The sequence below is a fragment of the Perognathus longimembris genome, chromosome 12, assembly GCF_023159225.1.
Source record: "Perognathus longimembris pacificus isolate PPM17 chromosome 12, ASM2315922v1, whole genome shotgun sequence".
Classification (NCBI taxonomy): Eukaryota; Metazoa; Chordata; class Mammalia; order Rodentia; family Heteromyidae; genus Perognathus; species Perognathus longimembris.
In genome coordinates this window covers 45,698,785-45,719,498 of record NC_063172.1, presented here as the reverse complement: position 1 = coordinate 45,719,498, position 20,714 = coordinate 45,698,785, and the positions used below count along the sequence as shown (strand labels likewise).

The 20,714-nt window shown below is 33.7% G+C and overlaps 1 protein-coding gene across 2 annotated transcripts in view; it reads left to right on the top strand.

Moving 5' to 3' along the window:
- The first annotated feature begins 3,070 nt into the window (after positions 1 to 3,070).
- Positions 3,071 to 20,714, top strand: part of Zc2hc1a (zinc finger C2HC-type containing 1A) — a 32,726-nt gene continuing 15,082 nt past the window's right edge. Inside the window, exons 1-5 of one of the 2 annotated variants that reach the window (XM_048358914.1) lie at positions 3,071 to 3,125; positions 9,154 to 9,227; positions 12,090 to 12,206; positions 16,295 to 16,436; positions 18,015 to 18,163. In XM_048358914.1, coding sequence (XP_048214871.1) covers positions 3,110 to 3,125; positions 9,154 to 9,227; positions 12,090 to 12,206; positions 16,295 to 16,436; positions 18,015 to 18,163 — 498 coding nt within the window. In that variant the 5' untranslated portion in view covers positions 3,071 to 3,109. The remainder of the gene's footprint in view (positions 3,126 to 9,153; positions 9,228 to 12,089; positions 12,207 to 16,294; positions 16,437 to 18,014; positions 18,164 to 20,714) is intronic. The other variant, XM_048358916.1, reaches the window with a different exon arrangement.

The window sequence follows — 20,714 nt, the reverse complement described above, 5'->3', positions numbered from 1 at the left end:
AAGTATTAAACAACATATCTGAACACATGAGTTTACATATAAGGCAACAGGAAGACAAAGCAAGAGAATAAGAACCACATTATACACAGCAGTTTAAAAGAAAACTATTATTCATTAATGATATAAATATTGGCAATAAAACCAAATCTGAGACATCTACAATATTAATATTTTAATTCCAAAAATGAAAAATGTAATATCTTGTTTGTGGAATGATTTTAAAGACTGAATAACTGAGTATTTTACGAACAACAACTAAACATGTCTAATATAATGTAGTCTTCACTATGTCATAATTATTGTTGTTACTATTGATTTTATGTCTAGTAAGGTTTCTTAATTTCAGTTCAAGTATTGTAATTTGGAGAGTTAATTGCTTATCTTATATTTCTTCTTTATATGCTCTTTTCTCCATAATGTTCCTTTTAGAAGCTTTTCCATTTTGTTAATTTGTTTTTAATCTTCATGCATTTTACTGTTATTATAAACAGAGGGGTTTACAGTTCTATAAGCAAAATATACAGTTATATGTCAGATAAAGAGTATATCTCTTTTTGAATGTCGAGTTTTTTTTCTAACTACCATATACATAGATATATACATATATATCTCTCTATATATATGACTTTGTCTTAGCACTAAAGAGGAAAAAGGACATTCTATATACTCAGCCCAGGTTAGTGATGTCATCTATACAACTATCATCTAGCCAGTAAGGCCCAAGGGCTCACAAAGCTGAAAAGCCAGAGTAAAACCAGGGAAAGTATAGAAAGATGCTATTATTCAGACATGGATGAAATTTTCCTCACCTCACTCCATACAACAGATGTACTATATCACAACCAAAGACACATAGCAACTTTTCCATAGAAAGGTAAGAACCCCCCCCTAAAGTTTGTTACTCATTTAAACAATACTTTCATTAAGAGTTGGTGGCTTTATGAGATGCAAAGCATTAACTAACCCAGATGCCCCTCAGTAGATGAATGGATCAACAAAACGGACCATATATATATATGAATTCTACACTTTCATCAGAAAGAATGACACCACCCTATCACCTTATTTGTATGGAAATGGAAAGATTGGGGGAAAATCATACTAAGAGCAGTGAGCCAGATCCAAAGAAACATAGATTCAATGGTTTCCCTCCTTGGTAATTGTTAGGTTTTTAAAGTAGGTAGCCGATAAAGGAGAACACCACGTGGTATTCAGGCAGGATAGAAAGTTTATTACCTAAATGCTGGCCCTTGGCCAAGATGATGCATGGCCAGTGAGAAGGGGCTACCCTCCCCTACATCTCCCCTTATGTAGGGCAGGGGCAGGGTGTCTGTGGCCAGGTAGATTAGGATGTGACCTCAGGGAAGGGGGAAGTAACTGCCTCCAGGTATACTGGTTACCCAGGTAACTGGGTAGAGACTTAACCAGGTGAGGGGCATCTGTAAAGAGCCCTCCCAAGGTAGACCTTAAATTAATGATATGTATATGTCTAGGATAGTCCTAGCAGAGGATCACAATAGCTCATAGCTATGTACATACGATCATATAAGATGATGCTAAGTGAAATGAACTCCAAGATATAGAAACGAGATTTTTCATTGTTGTTGTTTCTTTTAATGTACAATGTTACATTACTTTTTTCCCCCCTGTTTTTCTTTCCTATGGTTTCTCCCAGCACAGAGTTTGATTTTGGTACCCTAGGTATTGTAGATATGATTATCTGAATTATCTGATTATCTGAATGGAAGAGAAACACCAAAATGGTGAGACAAAGGACAAAGGATGAAGCAATGCAACAGGGATACTCACAAGACAATATGCTGGAAATTAACTGTACAACTGGAGGGGAGGGGAATGAGGGGGGGAAAGAGGGAGGGAGTAATAATTTGACAAGAAATGTACTCACTAGTTTATTTTTTTTAGCTTTTTAATGCAGGTAGTTTACTATTTATTTATTTTTATTTATTGTCAAAGTGATGTACAGAGAGGTTACAGTTTCATATGTTAGGCATTGGATACATTTCTTGTACTGTTTGTTAGCTCCTTACTTTATATATGTATCTGTAACCTCTGTACATTACCTTGATAATAAAATAAAAAATAATTTATAATTTTTGAATTACATAGATTAGTGTGAAAATTAAATTTTGTTATGACCATAACACTCTTGAGTCAAAGAACAGTACTGCTTGCCATGGATAAAGCAACTTTTCCAAGAAACTTAGTTCAGGTGAAATGTGTTAGACTGCTAATGAAAATAGCTTGAGTTGTTTCAAAATTATTTTCATTTCAAGAAGGCTTTGACTCTGAATCTGGCATTTCCTTGTGCTTTGGTCTCCTTCATCAAGCATAGTTTTGATATGACTTAATTACACAGCAGGCCACATTCATTAGACACCAGACTACTTGGGTTGGAGAGTGATGAAGTCTAGGGTAAGCCAAGATTAGAGGAAAATGCTGAGAGGACAGCGTTCCTGGTTTTATGCTGAGCAAATTGTTTCCCGGGCTTTAGAACAGTCTTAGTTTCACAATCCCAGATAGAAAAAAATAATGACTTTTTTCTAGGAAAACAATCTCAGTTAACTCATGACGCTGCGTGTGTAGAGAAAGTTATGGAAAAGTTCTGGTAAAGCTTGTGACCCAAGTGGGGCTAACGGGGTGTATAGAGGGCATGGGCCTGCTTCCTATGTTTGCTTTTGGGAACACACATACTTGTGTTCACTGGTTAATAAGAAGCTTCTAAGGTGCTGGAACACTCTATAAATAGGGGGAATGACCTGGCTGCAGGCGAACAAAGGCGCAGCTGGGTGGCCGAATGCGGTCTGAAGAGACTTGGGATTCCCGGGAGGGTGATCTGCACAGCCACCAAGAACCTGAGGGAGCCTGTCGAACACCACAAGAGGCGTGGCTGCGCCGCGGAAATAACGCCCACATGCAGCCCCGCCCCATTCCGGGAGGACCAATAGAAAGCCGCGATATTAGCGGGTGGGAGGCGCGGCCGGGTTGCTACAGCCAGAGCTGGGCGGTGGCGGCGGCGGCGGCGGCGACCGCATTGGCGCGGTGGCGGGCTCCAGCAGAGCAGAGTCGCAGATTCGGAGGCGGGGGCGCAATGCAGGGGCTGGAAGGTGAGGAGCTGAAGGGATGCAGGCCGGGCTGCATGGGGCCCGGAACAATTCGGGGATCCTGGACACCAGTGTTCTAGAGAGGTGAAGGGAGATCCGGAGCGGCAGACCCCACCTAGGCCTGAGTGGGTCGGAGCCGGACAGCCCCCGGACACAGTGAAGGGTTGACTCCGAGGCTGCCCCGCCCCAGACAGGCTTAGGCTGGGCTTCCTACCCTGCTTGTGTCCGCTCTAAACCACATGACCTTCCCTTCTACTTTTTGATCCTGCCCAACTCCTGAGTTCCCTCAGTTAATCAGTCTCAGCCAGGTTCCACCTTCCCCCCTCCCCCCCTTCTTCTTCCTGCACACTGGAGTCTAGGTCGTTGCCCACGGCCTCCCCACTGCCTGTCTTTGGTCCTTCGGGATACATCTCCCATTAAGCCAGTCACTGACACATTCCCTTGGCCAGTTTCCCCTGCATAACTGTTTTCACATTTCTGCAGCATCCTCCATCGGAAAGATGCCAGAGCATCCCCTAAGGAAGTGTCTGTCACACCCAAGCTGTCCAACTGGGACAATAGGTTACCAGATGGATTGGATGGTTTATTCACGAGGACTTGCAAGGGAGAGCTAGCCTTGGTCCTTCAGCTTTGGGTTTATCCTTGTGTTCAACTATGACTCCAGATTTTGCTTTGTTCCCAAATCCTTCACTTTTCCTCCATTCTCTTAACACATTCTGTTGAGAGACTACATTAGCTTTAAAAAAAGGAATGGAAGGGAAAGAAAACTAGCATTAACAAAAGCAGTTTGAAGATTTAAATTGTGGTTTATCCTTCTGATGAAGAACAAGTGTTCAGAATTGAAAGATCTTGTTAGTATTTAACCCTTTTTTCTCATTTTTTTATATTCAGTTGAGGAAATAAAGAGCGAGGTATTGAGCTCTGTGTATTGTTGCATGACGCAAAGGAAAATATTTCAGGTTTTGTTATGAAGGAAAAGTGATAACTGGTAACTTTTTCAGTGTTCTAAACTCACCAGAAAGCAAGTGGCGATAATATGAGTTTATTTCATATATTTGCTTTGAGGTAAAGCCTTCATGTTAAGCACCTTGAGGATGGCTGATAAACAATTCCAGTAATTTGCCATCACCGGGCAACTACAGTGTCCTTTTTCCTGTGAAGATCATATTTAAGAGTCCTAGTCTGTTTGTAGTGAAAGAGGATCATCTAGGTTTCCCTTACATATCCTAAGCACTTCTCTTTAGCTTTAGCCATTTCAGTACTCCTTTCATTTTAAGTTGTGTTGACATTACTAGTGAAACTGCACTTAAGAATGTTTGGAATAATGGAACCCTATTATAATATTCATTTACGTGGATGGAGCACACATAAATTCTAAAGTGATAGGCTATAGGCATTAAGAGCTCTAGTGAGGTATCATAGTAAACAATACTGAATTTTAACGTTTATAAATAAAACAATATTATCATTAATGATTGTGTGATTGGTTGTAATGAATTAGGTTGAAATATATGAAAATTGTTCTCTTTCTGGAAAACAGCACACATTTGAATTTTGGTAGTGGCAATTGCATGCAATCTTAATAAAGGCTTTGAGAGTTTAATATTGAATGAAGAATAGAGATTTTCTTCCCTCAGGTTCTCTTCCTGTTCCCTCTGTTCCCTTTCCTCCCTTTTTTTTTTTTTTTTAATAAGCTCTATTGCATCACATTTGGCAAAGTTGAAGAAAATTGTCCATGGTTTCTCATGCTATAGAAAGGTCCTATAAAATGAAGATGCAAGAGAACACTTTAAATTTGGCAATTATAGTAATATTTTGCAGTCATCACTATTTCTTAATATTGTTAATCTCTATTTTAGCACTTTCCCTGATCTACTTCCCAAAGATGTTGTTATGATGTTCTCTTTTGACCTATTTTCTTGCTTCATTGTGTTTATCAGTACTTGACATTTTATGTATTTTCTAAATACATGACCATGAAGCAAAAGATTTGAAGGTGATTATTGAGAAAAGAAACCACTAATAATGCTCAAATTGGTAATGAAAGAAATTCAACTAAGAACTGACTTCCAGTGCTGTTTGTTCCTTTATCTGTGGGTTATATAATCCAAGACCTTTAATGGATGCCTAAAACCACAGACAGTATTGAACCTTTTATGGACTATATGTTTCGTTATACATATATACTTATAAGAAATTTTAACTTATAAACTATGCTCAGTAAGAGATTGAAAACAATAATAAAATAGCAGTTATGATCATTGTAATAAGAGTTATGAGAATGGGGTCTCTTTTGAAAGAGTCAAGACAAGTAGTTGTATTTTTAACTGTAGTTGACCATCTGTAAATTAAAGCACAGAAATCAAAAGCATGGATGATGGGAGACTCTTTCATTAACAAAATGAAAGTAATATTGAGAGAGAGGTAGAAGTCTACAGAGAAAAGTGAATTTTGTTTGCTTGTTTTGCAGGATGAGAGTATTAACTTAGGGCCTGACTGGCACTCTACTGCTTACATCTCCAATATGCTTTTTGGTGGTTACTTTTTTCCCTAGGCTAACCTTGAATCTCTATCATCTAGATCTTAGTCTATTGAGTAGCTAGCATTTATAAGTGTGAGCCTTTAAAAGTCCATAGGGGGACTTTTTAAAGCTGTTTTGTCTGAGACTATTGTTTTGAACTAGAGTACCTGTAAATGGAGTAGAGGGTGAAGGTTAGGTGTTGTAATACTTGTAAACTATGCATGAAAGGTTTGTAAAGTTAGCTGAAAAGGAAAAATCCTTTACATTTTCAAGATTAGTATCAACAAATAGGTAGATTTTGTGAAAGATCTTGGGAAGAAAGTGGTATTGTGGATAATATATACTTTAAAAGAGAATTTTTCTTGAGTTATGTAAATGGTAAATTCAGAAGGTAAAACGAGCAGTAATTAAATAGACAAGCTTACAAGGGAAGAACTGTTCCTAGGTGTTAAGATGTCCTTTCTTTGGAGACGATACTCCCCCCACTTTTTTTTTCTTATATATGCATCTTTTAAATGTTACATCTATTTAATATACGAGCAAGTTCTTTCACATTACCTATATTGTAGAATACGTAGGAATAAAATGGCAAGTCTTATTCAAGTACTGAAATCAGTATTACCCATTTACAACAGAATCAAGGGCATGCTAGATAAATTTGTTAAAGACAAATTGGCTTCTCTACAGTACTAGAATGGTAAAGTCCTTTATTGATTGGATTTTTTTCCCATCAGGTTGTTCTTTTTGCTCTCTGCTATAATCTTCACTTCATTAAGTAAGAACTTGCAATTGTGTTTTTGTATGCTTCAGATTTGCTAATAATGGCCACTTAGGAGAGGTTGGTGAGATTTGTCCTCATACATTGCAAAGTAGAATATGTTTTATTATAAGGCTATGTACATTTCAATATATAACATGTTCTCTAAAATTTTAAGGTAGATTGAGCAGATAGTTCCTCATATAATAGAATTTTTTAAAGTAATTTATCTAATTTCTTTATTTTATAGAAGAGGAATCCGTATTTAGAAAGTTTTGATGTTTTTTCTTAGCCATAATTCAGAGTCTTCAATAAAGATGTTGAGGCTTGAAGTTAGATAATACAAGCCAAATTTCAATACTTTTCTACTATGTTGTCATATTGGTTAGTCAGTATCATTATAACAAAATGTACATTTGGGCTAATACCTAAGTTATTTATCATGAGCTCTTTTTTTTTTTTGGCCAGTCCTGGAGCTTGGACTCAGGGCCTGAGCACTGTCCCTGGTTTCTTTTTGCTCAAGGCTAGCACTCTGCCACTTGAGCCATAGCGCCACTTCTGGCCGTTTTCCATATATGTGGTGCTGGGGAATCGAACCCAGGGCTTCGTGTATATGAGGCAAGCACTCTTGCCACTAGGCCATATCCCCAGCCCTATCATGAACTCCTGATTTAAGTTTTTTAGTAGATCTTGTCATCAACACAAAGACAAATACAAATTATATTTTGTGAAATACAGGACTCCTGCTCTGTGACTAATTCAAGAGGAAATTAGAAGCTGGGCTTTATCTATTTAAAGTGAAATAATGACTTTTCAAAAATATTTTTATCTTTTTAATAAGATTATTGTATTATCTTTAAGCTGTGTATTCCAGGGTAAACTGGAACTCATGGTCCTATGCCTCACCCTTCAGAGTTCTGTGATTACAGGAATAATTAATATCTTTACATTTGTTCTTTTTGTGACATTGAATTAAAGGCATTTAATACCATTACGTGGCTAGAGAGAATTGATTCATATAATTGGATTTTATCACGTTAGTTTTCTGCTGCTGTTAAGTTGGAAGATTTTTTATAAAAATGGGAGATGATTTGATTCTTAGATTGAATATTTATATCAGATAGATTATGGTAGCTTTCTGGGAGCAATGATTGTATTGTTCTGTCTTTATGCTATTATTTACATGGTATATGCTTAGTTAGCAATTACTAGGTGGTCAGTAGGCAATTGGGTCATTTTAATGTACTGAACTGACTTTCTTAATATTTATTTTTAGTGCTCTAGATTGATCTAGGTCTTCATATATACCCAAAGTGCCTTACCACTGATTTATTCAATAGCTGTAGCCCTGGTAGTTAATTTTTATAAGTAGGTACTTAAATGTACTTTAAAAGAAGTAAACTATGTGATTTCTTTTAAACATTATGTTTGATGGACTTTTAAATCACTGCTTGGTATTTAAAGTATTACATGAAACCTGTAAGCAAGTCTAAGGTCTTATTTAGCATGCAGTGTCCACTTGGACCATCTTTTAAAGACAATCTTAGTGAAATTAATGGATTCCACATGGCAGGTACATCAGCTTTCTGAATTGTTGGTGAAGTTATGTGATCCTGATAAATGAGGCTTCTCTCCTTAAGTAACCTATCCCCTGCTATTAGAGAAGGACAAATCAGGTAGATCTTAACTTTGCCATTGTAATGCCCACTGTTAAACTGCTACTGTACTGCCTCCCATTTGAGATGACAAATAGCCACTATTTGCTAGTAAATAGGACACTGGAGTAATAGACAGTGAGAAAACAAAAAAAGGTTCTTCTGTTACTATATTTGAGTGTATTCGTGTATTCTTTAATATCTATTTTGGTTCACTTGATTAGTTTTCTGCAAGCTCAACAGATGGCATAGAATGTGTATTATGGAATCTGAAGTACATTTTCATATGTTCATGTTACTTATAAAAGAAAATGTTTTTCTATTTGTCTTTCATATGGTAAAAGAATTTGAACCAATGTAAATTATTCAGGGTATGGGAAAGTGTTACAGGTTTACAGATTGCTTTTGGAAATTAAAAGTATGAAAATAAATTTAGATTTGATATTTACCAAGTAAATAAAATGGCAGATTGATTCAGCTGAGTCCTGAGAAATGTAGGTTTCTGTTTCACTTGTGGTATTTGTTATATCCAAATATACCAGATGAATGTATTAATTTTAATTTAATACTTCAATTTTCTGGTCCAGTGAATCTTAATACTGTATTATATACATAACAGTAAACAATTATACACATGGGTGTATGTAGTTAATATAACTAGGTACTCTTCTTATGTTCAGAGCCTTATACTTCCTATTATCTGGCAATAAAAAGTGCAGGATTCTTTTTTTCCTAGATTCTCTGTATCATCTCAGGAAGTCACTTAAACAATGGTAATTCTTCACAGCTATTAGGATAAATGTACCTTCTAAAGTATAGTAATTTACATCAGAGATAGCTGATAAGATGAGACATAATTAATTTATTTGAATACATCTTTACAAGAAATGTTGATTTTCCAGTTATATCAAGTTTCATAATTACCATGGCCATGTTGATCATGTTGAACCAGTCATTTTTTAATAATTTTGTTTACTTTAGTATGAAACAAGATGCTTTTTGTAAGAACTGACAACTCATCTTTGAAGCCAAGAGAAAATATTAAAATTTGAGTTTACAATTTGATCTATAGAAATTATTTATTCTTTTCTGTTTCAGATAATGGAAGTGTCCAAGTTGGAGAATTACTGCCTTGCAAGATTTGTGGAAGAACATTCTTTCCAGTAGCATTAGTGAGTAGACTGATTGCGTGCCTTTTCCTTTATGGGTTTAATGTGATTATTTAGTAATTTAGGACAGCTTTTAAGAGAAGAATTTAATGTGGAATAATGTTTGAAGGGTTTCTACATAATATTCTTGTTCAAGAGTCTCAGTTTTATCTGCAGCATTCTTCCACAGTGTTCTCTTTAGAATTTCACTGGTCTTCTGAACACCTCCATTTAAGTACTAAATTCTTTACAGTAAGGGAAAAATATTACCAGAAAAAAACACACAGATAAAAACAAACAAAACACCTCTTAAGTACATGTAACAATATATTTACAGATACAAAAGGAGAATCCAAGAATACCTAAGATGTGCTTTCAAGTCATTCAGGGAAAAAAAAAAGCAGAGAACAATGGTTAAAATGTTTGTAATTGTTGGTTAGGGTGATAAGTAAATAGGAATTCATTATACTATTCTCAAGTTTGAAAAAAATCTAAAGAAAAAGGCTTTCTTCAATTAAAAATGCTAAAATTTATTACTCTTTAGATATTTGTAACTACTTGCCTATAAATAAAAGCATTTTAATTGATCTTAATTAAAAGTAGCCAGTCAAATAATGAATAATAAAAATTCTGCTTTTGTGCCAGGTTTCAGAGGCTTATGCCTGTAATCCTAGCTATTCAAGAGGCTGAGATCTGAGGATCACAGTTCAAAGCCAGTCCATGCAGGAAATAGTCCATGGGACTCTTCTCTCCAGTTAACCACTAAAAAGCCCAAGTGGAGCTGTGTCAAATTTATAGGGCATCATCTTTAGAAAAAGCTAAGGGACAGCACCCAGACTCTGAGCTGAAGCCCCAGTATAGGCATAAGTATATGTGTGTGTGTGTGTGTGTGTGTATGTATATATACATGTATATGTATATACTTATATTAAAGTACATGAGCATATATATGGCACATTAGTATATTTAAATTTTTAAATGTTATTTAAAATTTATTAAGATGATTTATTAGTATTTATAAATGACAAGCAATGTTTTAAAAATATGAATATGCTCATTAGTATTCTGGATCCACTTGTATTGTACTCTAAATTATTTTTACTCTAAATTATTTTACTCTAAATTATTTTGTTAAAGTGAAACTTTCTGCAACTACTTATAGATAATAAAACATTTAAATTGAAAAATGATATAAAGGTCTGAGGTCAGTGGCTCATACCTGTGATCCTACCTACTCAGGAAACAGATCTGAAGATCATGATTCAAGGCCAACACTTGTAGGAAATTCTTCAAGACTTATCTTTAATTAACCACTAAAAAGCTGAAAGTGAAACTGTGGTTCAAGTGGTACCATACGAACCTTGAGCAAAAAAGCTCAGGGACATTGCCCAGGCCATGAGTTCAAGCCCCAAAACTACCTTCCCCCTTTTAAAAAAATTGATAAAAGAGAAATTAATGATTGAAAATGTTCTTAACAGAAGATACCTTCTGTTGGCCTTTTTGTAATACTTTAGAAACATCTTTCCTACAAATCTTTGAGGTTTTTTAATCATTCATTATTTTTCAAAGCTTCCAGCTGAGTTTTTACCAGCAAATTGTTTAATATTTAAGTAATGTTACTGTAAATACTATACTTTGCTTAATGATTTGGAAATAAACATCACCTATTCTTGACATATATTACTAAACTCATTAAAATAGCCATATGGGATAATACTAAACGGGTCAGCTACTAATTTCATTTTTATTACTTGAAATTTTATTCAATTATAGTTCTGTGTTTTGAAATGCAACTAGGAAGTACATAAGACAGCTGACTATTGTCAGAATACTTTCTGTATAATGTACGAGGCCTTATGATACTAAGAAAACTAAGTGTGAAGTTTCCTTTATTCACAGAAAAAGTTCCAGGGTTCTGCAAAAGAAAAGATGCATAAAAAAGGAGAAAAGATGCATTTAGTTCACAGTCATTAGTCACTATGATTCATATAATGGAGTGAGAATTGTTTTATCCAGTTAATTAATTGGACAAACAAGAGAACTTTTTTTTTTTTTTTTTTTTTTTTTGGCCAGTCCTGGGCCTTGGACTCAGGGCCTAAGCACTGTCCCTGGCTTCTTCCCACTCAAGGCTAGCACTCTGCCACTTGAGCCACAGCGCCGCTTCTGGCCGTTTTCTGTATATGTGGTGCTGGGGAATCGAACCTAGGGCCTCGTGTATCCGAGGCAGGCACTCTTGCCACTAGGCTATATCCCCAGCCCCAAGAGAACTTTATATTGTTCTTAAAATGAATGTGCAAATACTTAAAAAAAAAAAAAGGAAAACCTATAGGAGTAGAAGACTAAGTAAGAAAATTCTAGGTGAAGAAAAGTAGAACATTTGAGCTCTAGAAGGAAGAAAGGATAATACAGAGGAAGGACACAAATCTTGCCACTTTGTCTTATTAGTTTGTGTTATTTTAATCTATTAATCTTATATTGCTTTTAGTAATCCAAAGTAGTCCTATTGTATTATCTTTTGTAGCCTCATTACAATGCACTCTTCTCCATTTACATCCTTTTTCTAATATTGTTGTATAGTATTTGGTGAAGACTTGTTTTCACTCTAGTAGCTTTCACTTGGTTACATTACTTTTCTTATACTTACCAATGTGAAAATGAGAAGTATACTTAACCTGTAATAAAATTTTGAAAGAGTAGTCTTTATAATTTATAGTGAGCAAGATAATTTATAATGAAAAATGTTATTAAGAGAAAACCAACCTTATTTATTTCATGTTCAGTTTTTTTAATTAGACATATTTTTTTAACTAATGTCAGCTTAAATAGTTTTATATTCTTGCCTGTGGTAATAATAAAATTATATGCTTCATTTCTCTATTTAAACAGAAAAAACATGGACCTATTTGCCAAAAAACTGCCACTAAAAAACGGAAGACCTTTGATTCAAGCAGACAGAGAGCTGAAGGAACTGATATTCCAACAGTGAAACCTCTTAAACCTAGGGTAACTATATATTTTAAACAGTATGAACCTTGCTGTTGTAAATATTGAAAAATTAGATAATTTTCCTTAATCTTATATTAAATTATTTTTTCAGTTTTTAAACTGTTAGAAATTTATAAACTGTATTTACAGTTTAAATTGCAAAGGTGAGACCAAAGTGCTCTTTCAGATTTCATCAATTACTTAGAGGTTTGTTTACCATTGAAAAGTCAGTTGCTTAGCTATAGATTGGAACTAATTCAAACAAGCATGTTAAATTGTTACTAATTATTTTGCTATAACTTTTGATTTATTGCTATATTTTTGTTGTTGTTGGTCATGGGACTAGAACTCTGGGCCTGGGTGCTGTTCCTGAGCTCTTCATCTCAAGGCTAGACTCTACCACTTTGAGCCATAGCACCACTTCCAATTTTCTGGTGGTTAATTAGAGATAAGAGTTTCACAGACTTTCCTTTCTGGACTGGCTTTGAATAGTGATCCTCAGATCTCAGCCTCCTGAGTAGCTAGGATTACAGGTGTGAGCCACTGGGCCCTGCTTTATTAATATCTTTAACCAGTAATATAAAATCTTAAATCTACAAAAAGGGAAGCTATTATTTACACACACTTAGCATAAAACACAATGATGTTTTCTGGAGATAAGTCTTATCCATTGTTCAGTTACTGTACTGTAGTTGTTTTCTTCTTTTTGTTGTTTTACAATTAAAGCTAAACCAAAGAACTTCTCTGATAACTAGTCCTTCTCCTTTTATGAATACATCATTTAAATACTTCATTAGATACAGTTTTAAAGAGTCATTCAGTCAAGGTAAGTACCTGTTTGAAGTTTTTAGGTAAATCCCTGCTTTCAGTGCTACTAAGTTCTTCCAGTAGTATAAGATAATCCTTTTCCTATAGAGGATTTAATCTTAATAAAATTATTTGATAATTAGAAAATTAGATGCTCGAGGGTGTTTTTTTTCTTTTCTTTTTCTCTTTTCAGGCTGTGAATACTTGTAGGAAAGATGGTGAAGTTTGAGTGAGGTTCATAAACCAGTAGTTAAAGTTTTACTCAGTAGCCTACCAGATAGGTGTTTGTTAGCTTAGTTAGGTAAACTGCCTATATCTGTGGAAACTGTAATTTCTGCATATGCAAACTAGCTAAGGAATCGGACTACATGGAAGTAACCCTGGTTATACAACATACTGTGCTGTTTGAGGCAAGTTACTTTATCTATGAAGGCTTCTTTTTAACCTGTAAATGGTGATAAAGAGTTGTCAGTCACAAATAATAGTTATTCTGTTCCTTTTTTTAGGGAAAAGAGAGTTAATAGTCTTCAAAATAATAAAGTATAAACCATTGTTTCACATCAGTTTATTCCTGTACTTCCTAAAGTATGTTCCTTAGAGAAATAGTATCAGCACTATTGGGGTACTTGTTTAAATGCTGGATCTTAGGTTCCACACAGACATACTGAGTTACATTATTTTTGCATGTGTATGTGCTAGTACCAGGGCATGAAGTAGGGACTCAGCCTACATGCTCACACTAGCACTTGATCTATCCTGCCTCCAGTCCAACTTTTAGGTGATTAAAGATAGAGATTCTTGCCTTTTCTGCATGTACTAGCTTAAAACTGCAGTCCTCTAGGTCTCTGGCTCTTATGTATCTAGGATTATGGATATGAGTCACCAAGTCCCAGCTTGTCCTGAATTAGATTCTGTTTTTAATAAAATCCTTAGATGAGTCATACACATTAAACCTTAATAATGTTTTAGATGATTTGAACATTGCCTGAGACTATTGTCTATAATCCAAAATATTCCAGAGGCAGTGATTGGGAATATACTTGCCAGCCTAGGACAAAAACGTTAAGACCCTATTGGGAAAAATAAAGCCAAAACAGTATACGTGCATGGCTCAAGTGATAGAAGATCTGTCTAGCAAGCACCATGCCACTAGGTCAAACTCCAGTATTGCTATAAAATGTGCAAACTAGAGGGGCAGGGCTGACGTTGACAAAGGCCAAAAGAGGAAATGGAAAAGGAGGAACAGAAAATTGAGCTGGCCCTGCAGCAGAGGCCCATAGAAACATTCCTAATGATGAGTCTGAATGACTCATGATGAATCTAAAAGTCCATATCCTTTGTTAAAGTGCTTGTGAAACTAGGAGCAGGGAGAGCTAGCCACAGTAGCCCTACTGGACTGATTATTCTTCCTGAGACGTAGAAGAGTCAAGCAAATATCCCACAGGCAGGCCTTATTGCATGAAGTACTTTGTATCTGGTCAAACAAAGAGAAGATACATATAACCTGGAAGATTTTCTGAGCCCAAACAGTCCTTATAAGTAACTGTCACAGGAAAACCTGTCATTCAGATGTGAGTAATAAGAAACCTGTTAGGTCACATTGATTAAAAAAAATATACTATGGGGAAAAAAAAGTAGAAAAGAGCAGCAATTCTTGCCAGTAGGTGAATAATAGTTGTTATGAAATAAATGAATGATATGATCACATATTTAGCTATAAAAGAAAGAACTTTTTAAGAATTTTTCTTTTATTTTTTTAATCTTTCCACAATGTCAGAATTTACTGAGGAACAATCAATTCACAAGTTATGTCCATTTTGTTGGCATTAATTTGCCAACTACTACTGATTTTCCTCAATAACAATGAGCTAATTGTCAACAGGGCTTTAATTTTTCTTTTATATACATGAGATGTAGGTTTGTCATTTTTCTTCTCATAAAGTTTTGTTGCTCTCACAAAATAGTTGGAGAGTTAGTTGCCATGTTTTCATTTTCTCCAAGAGTTTAATGAGGTTGATGTTTCTTCTTTAAATGTCAGCAAGAGTTTGACAGTAAAAACATCTAAGCCAAGATATTTTTTTTGTGTGTGTGGGGGGAAGGTTTTTTAATGACACATACACTTTTTCTGATATTTGTTTTGGGAAGTATGTGTAAGGATACTGCTAGTTTGAGCTCATCAAATTTATAAGCAACAGTTTCTTTATAGCAATTTATTATTTTCTATGTAAACTCCTCATTATGTTTTCATACTTCGGTATTTTTATCCTATTTTCTTTAGTTTTCACCTGGCATCTAAAAAAAAAACATGTTTTCACTTTGACTTTGTTGATTGAACGTATTTTATTTAAAGCCTAAGGACATATTAAGAATAGTTGAGTAATTTAATAATATAACAAATCAACTTTATTTGTGGCATATGAACCACCATCATATTTAATGGAAATAGAATTACTATGTTATAAAAATGTTCTCTTCAGTTCTCTCCAAAGGATGTGAAGTTAAGTGGCTGTGACTTCACTTGGTTCCTGTGTTAAAAACCAAAACTTAGTTGGGTTCATATGTCACATGATGTACTTGTAAATCATACAATATAATTACAAATAATAAAAACAATTAAAGTTTTGAAAGTGAATCCATGAAAGTTCTAGAAGGAAGTGTGGGAATTTTTTCATTTTATTATCGTATATAAATTTGGGCTCAGCTAACTATCTGCAAATATAGAGATCATAAAAGTAAGCAAATGAAATTTTAAAGTAATTGTTCAAAGAAGAACTTGTAAGGTCCTTCAACAGACTTGAAGGAAGAGAGGGTATACTGTACTATAAATGAGTTTTTTTTTTTAATTGTGTTTATTTTAGAGACCAATAGTCCAACAATTTAACCAAGGTTATATACAGTTCACAAAACAGTAAAAATGATTCAGAGTGATATGAAAAGCTATTTGTTAAGTCACACCCATTATAAGAAAAATACCTAGTTACATTCACAGAAAAGGGATACTTCTTTTAGTCAGTTAAAAGCACAAAATTTGGTCGTTTTTATTAGTGACATGATAGGAAATGTGAGAAGTAGCCTCTTAGTGTACATACAAACATAACACTTATAGAAGAACATTAGTCACTATCATTCACAATTAGAATTATATTTTTAAAGTCCCATACAATAAAATCGCACAAAAATTTAATTTGGCAATATCATAGATTTTTGTTAAGGAATTTGAGTAAACAATATAGCACTACCTCACACTTCTATTAAGTTTATTCAAAAAAAAGTCTTGAATTTTTTTTCTTTGCTTATAGCCAGAACCACCAAAGAAACCATCTAACTGGAGAAGAAAACATGAAGAATTTATTGCCACCATAAGAGCAGCTAAAGGCCTTGATCAGGCACTTAAAGAGGGTGGCAAACTCCCTCCTCCTCCTCCACCTTCTTATGATCCTGGTATATGAAATATTACTTGACAGAAAATAATGATAGAATTTTTATAAATTTTAAGGCATTATAAAATTCAACCTATTATTATGGGCCTAATTAAACATGATCTTTAAGTGCTTTGGTGTAAAATGTTAGTAAGAGTCCAGGCATCACGTCATTAAGAGTATAGAAATTTATTGTTTTTTTGTCACAATCTTTTTAAAACATAATGTAAATCATTACATCATTTTAATTGAATGTTAATATTTAAGGAAATATAGTCACTAAATAGGACTCTGTTTTATTGTTATCTACTAAGTTAACAACATTAAAATTGAATTAGCATGCTATACTATGGTTTATTTGCTAACACTAGAATGATGTTTAGAAAATGTTGATGTGATCATTTTTAATATTTTATTGAGGAGAGTTTTACCAAATAATAGAAGAAAAGGCCAGATAGTAAATATTTAAGTGTTTACATGCCAGAAAGTTCCTGTTATAACTACTGACCTCTTTCATTGTTGCAATGTCATGTCATATGTAAATGAATGGATATGATTATGTCTCAGTAAAACTTTTTATCAAACACAGGCAACAGGCACACTTGACATCTATTAAAATCTATAGTTTTCCAGTCCCTATTTTAGAGTATTGTTAGTTAACTTTAATAATGTAAGTGTTTCTTGGATAATCTAGTTTAGATCTTTTTCAGACTCCACCTGTGTGTTTTTTCATATAGCTGTCTGCTTAATATTTGGAATTATGCATCTTAATGCATATTGTTAACATTTTTCATGTGTACATAAATTTTTGAGAGTATGAATTTATTAGGATAATTAGACTTCATATTTTTTAAAATCTTACATACAAAACCTCAAATTTTATTCATATAAATTTAAAGTGCATACTCCCTATCAAAAGTAAACTTATTGAAATAAATGGAGATTATTTCAACAACTGCTGAATTTTGTCTTATTTCCACAGTCCCATTTAATTCAGCTCTTTTACAGTGCTAAAAATTTGATTCTGTGTTATAAGATTTAATTTTAAAACATTTAGAAACAATATTTAATCTTACGAACTTTATCTTTTAAAGTTGAGCTTATTATGTTAATGAAGTTATTTATTACTTCCAAGTTTTGGGAACTCTGAAAGAAAATAAGAGTGTTAGAAGTCCATTAAACTATTTTTTGACTATTTTCTCTAATGAAATGAAATACATAGATGTACTCATATTTCAAATTGTATTTTAATGTATTATTTACTGCCGTATAAAATTTGTATCTATAATCAAAACATATAGTAATATACAGGTAGAAAAGGAATTATAATTTTCTTTGCCTTGTCTTTTAATTTTTTTCCCATTAATTTTCCTCAGATTTGATAGAAAGCTAGCAAAAAGCTAGGATTTTTTAATTGGACTTTTTCTTTAAAGTCTATACTAACCATAGGTAAGTCAGGGTAAATGTTACACTATTTTTTATTATCAGGTGTTATTATTTATATTATGTATTTTAAATTACTCTGTTGAAACCAGTGATTCTTTATGTCTATTTCAGGTGTTAATAATAATTAATTTGTTTCCATGTGGATCTGTTTTAGATTATATTCAGTGTCCATATTGCCAGAGGAGATTCAATGAAAATGCAGCTGATAGACACATAAATTTCTGTAAAGAACAGGCAGCACGTATTAGTAATAAGGGCAAATATTCTACTGACACCAAAGGCAAACCAGCTCCTCGGGCACAGGTAAAATATTCAATTTAAATCATTTTTGCAAATCAATTAGAAAATGTCACTGTCACATATGTACTTGTAGATTATAGTGTCTTGATTTATAAGATACTAGGTTATACTTTTCTCATCTGCTAAATTAGATACATTAATGCTAAGAAATTTAGTAAGAAATATAAATGGCTAATTGAGAAAAATTACTCAATTAAATCCACTTGAAATATACTGGAATAAGTAAGAACTTGACAGTACTAGCATTAGACTAACTAAATCTTACAAGTCTATATGTTATAGTTATCCTGTTTATAATATTATCTGATTTGTAATCCTTTTAGTTTCATAGGCAATAATTTACCTCTAAAGAGTTGGGGGTTTCTAGGTATTTTGTTGTTTATAATTCACTTGTCTGAGAACCTACTGGACACAATTTCTACTTTATAAGATTTTTTATTGCCTATCATATGGTATTTGTTTTTGGATTTTACATGCTATCTGGAAAAAAGCTTGTGTTTTACAGTTTTACAGTTTTAGTGTTTTACAGGTGCCAAATTCTTGAAATCTCAGTTCAGGATGTCTGGTACTGGCTAACTTTTCTTCTGGGTGACCCATCAGTTATTGCAAGAAATGTGTTAAAATCTTCAGCTGTGATTCTGGTCTTTTCTCTACTATAAATTATATATTAATATTTTATAATTTATATTTCATAAATATAAACAGTGCTTACATTTATATTTTGTTATATTCCCAAAATAGAAAATCTAAAAATAATATATTTATATTTAAATTATATATATGTATAATTATATAATGTATAATTTTCTCATTATCCTTTTCTGTCTGCGGCTACATTCCTTTTATAAGAATATGACAGTTTCAACTTAGGCTGTTCTCTATTCTTTAAATACATTTTTGAATAGTTTGGAGACCAGCATGTATTTGGGTCTTATGTTTATTTCTTAAATACAATTTGACAGCCACTTCTTATTGGCTGAAGTGTTTTGCCACTTACATTTAATGTAATTCTTTTTGTGTGTGTGCCATAGTAGGGCTTGAACTCAAGGCCTGGGTGCCCTAAGCTTTTTATGCTCAAGACTAGTGCTCTACCTACCACTTAAGCAGCAACTCTACTTTAGCTTTTTTGGTAGATTGATTGGAGATAAATGTCTCATACTTTCCTATCCAGGCTGGTTTTGGACTGGGTCATCAGATCTCAGCCTTCTAAGTAGCTAGGATTATGGCCATGAGCCACCAGCTCTCAGCTAGTTAGTGTAACTTTTGATAAATTGTTTAGGTCTTCCATGCTCAATTTTTCAGCTTTCGAGTTCATATGTATAATTTTTTATTCTGTTACTCTTTTTTTTTCCCTCTGTCCTGGGGCTTGGACTCAGGGTCTGAGCACTGTCACTGACTTCTTTCTGTTCAAGGCTACACTCTACCTCTTGAGCCAGAGTGCCACTTTTAGCTTTTTTTGTTTATGTGGTGCTTAAGGAATCAAACCCAAGGCTTCGTGTATGCTAGGCATGTACTCTATTGCTAAGCCACATTCTCAGCCCCTCTTCTAATATTTATTTTCTTTATTGTTTTCATGAACAACATTTTTTACTCTTTTACTTTTTAAAACATTGTCACACTAAAAATAGCATATATCTTTGAGTTATTCCTTTCCTTTTATGGGTATTTCTATTTGCCTCTCATTGTCTTTATGCTAATATATGTGTAACTCTACATGCACTATAATACACATCAAGAGTAGGGATGTCTATTATCATGTAGTCTTTGTGTTACTGCTTTTTAGAAGTCATTTTTAAAGAAATGGGAAAAATAATGTTTATGCACATATGTATATCTATACATATACTTTAAGTTTTGTACTTATGTATTCATTATTTCTAAACTGTATCATTCTCTCTTGGAATTCTAAGTTAACATCTTCTATTTCTCATTAGGCTGAAGAATTTTCTTGAGTCAACAACCTAGCTATGCTGGCAGTGTTCTATTTCTGGTTTTTAAAATGCCTATCTTTTGTTTTCATTTCTTCATTAAGATCCTCTTCTATGTTCACTTACTGTTACTGTATTTATTATATTTACCTTTATTTTTATAAGCTTCTTGGACATAGTTACAATAACTAGTTTCTTGTTATTTTCAGATTTTTCTTTACGTACAATACAATTATTATTATTTTGTAATATCTGTCTGGTAATTGTAGTATTAGATTACCTTGTTTGTTCCTGCTGCCATTTCCCCCACTCATTCATGGTTTCTATGTACTTACTTCCATGACCATTATTAATTACTGCTGTTACCCTTAAAAAAATACAGTGTATTTACTCCAGTGAAGTGCCTTCTCCCAGAGAAGTGTTATCTTCCAGGTATCTAAGAGTGCTATCAATCTAGACACATTTTAATTTCAGTTGGTGGTTTTAGTTTGTGCTAGAGAAAATCCACATACTGATCAGATGATTATTGTCTCAAATGGGATTGTCCTGACAATATCTTTTCCTCTAGGCAAACTTTCAATGCTACAAAAAATGTTATTTTACATAATCATTATATTCTTTAATAC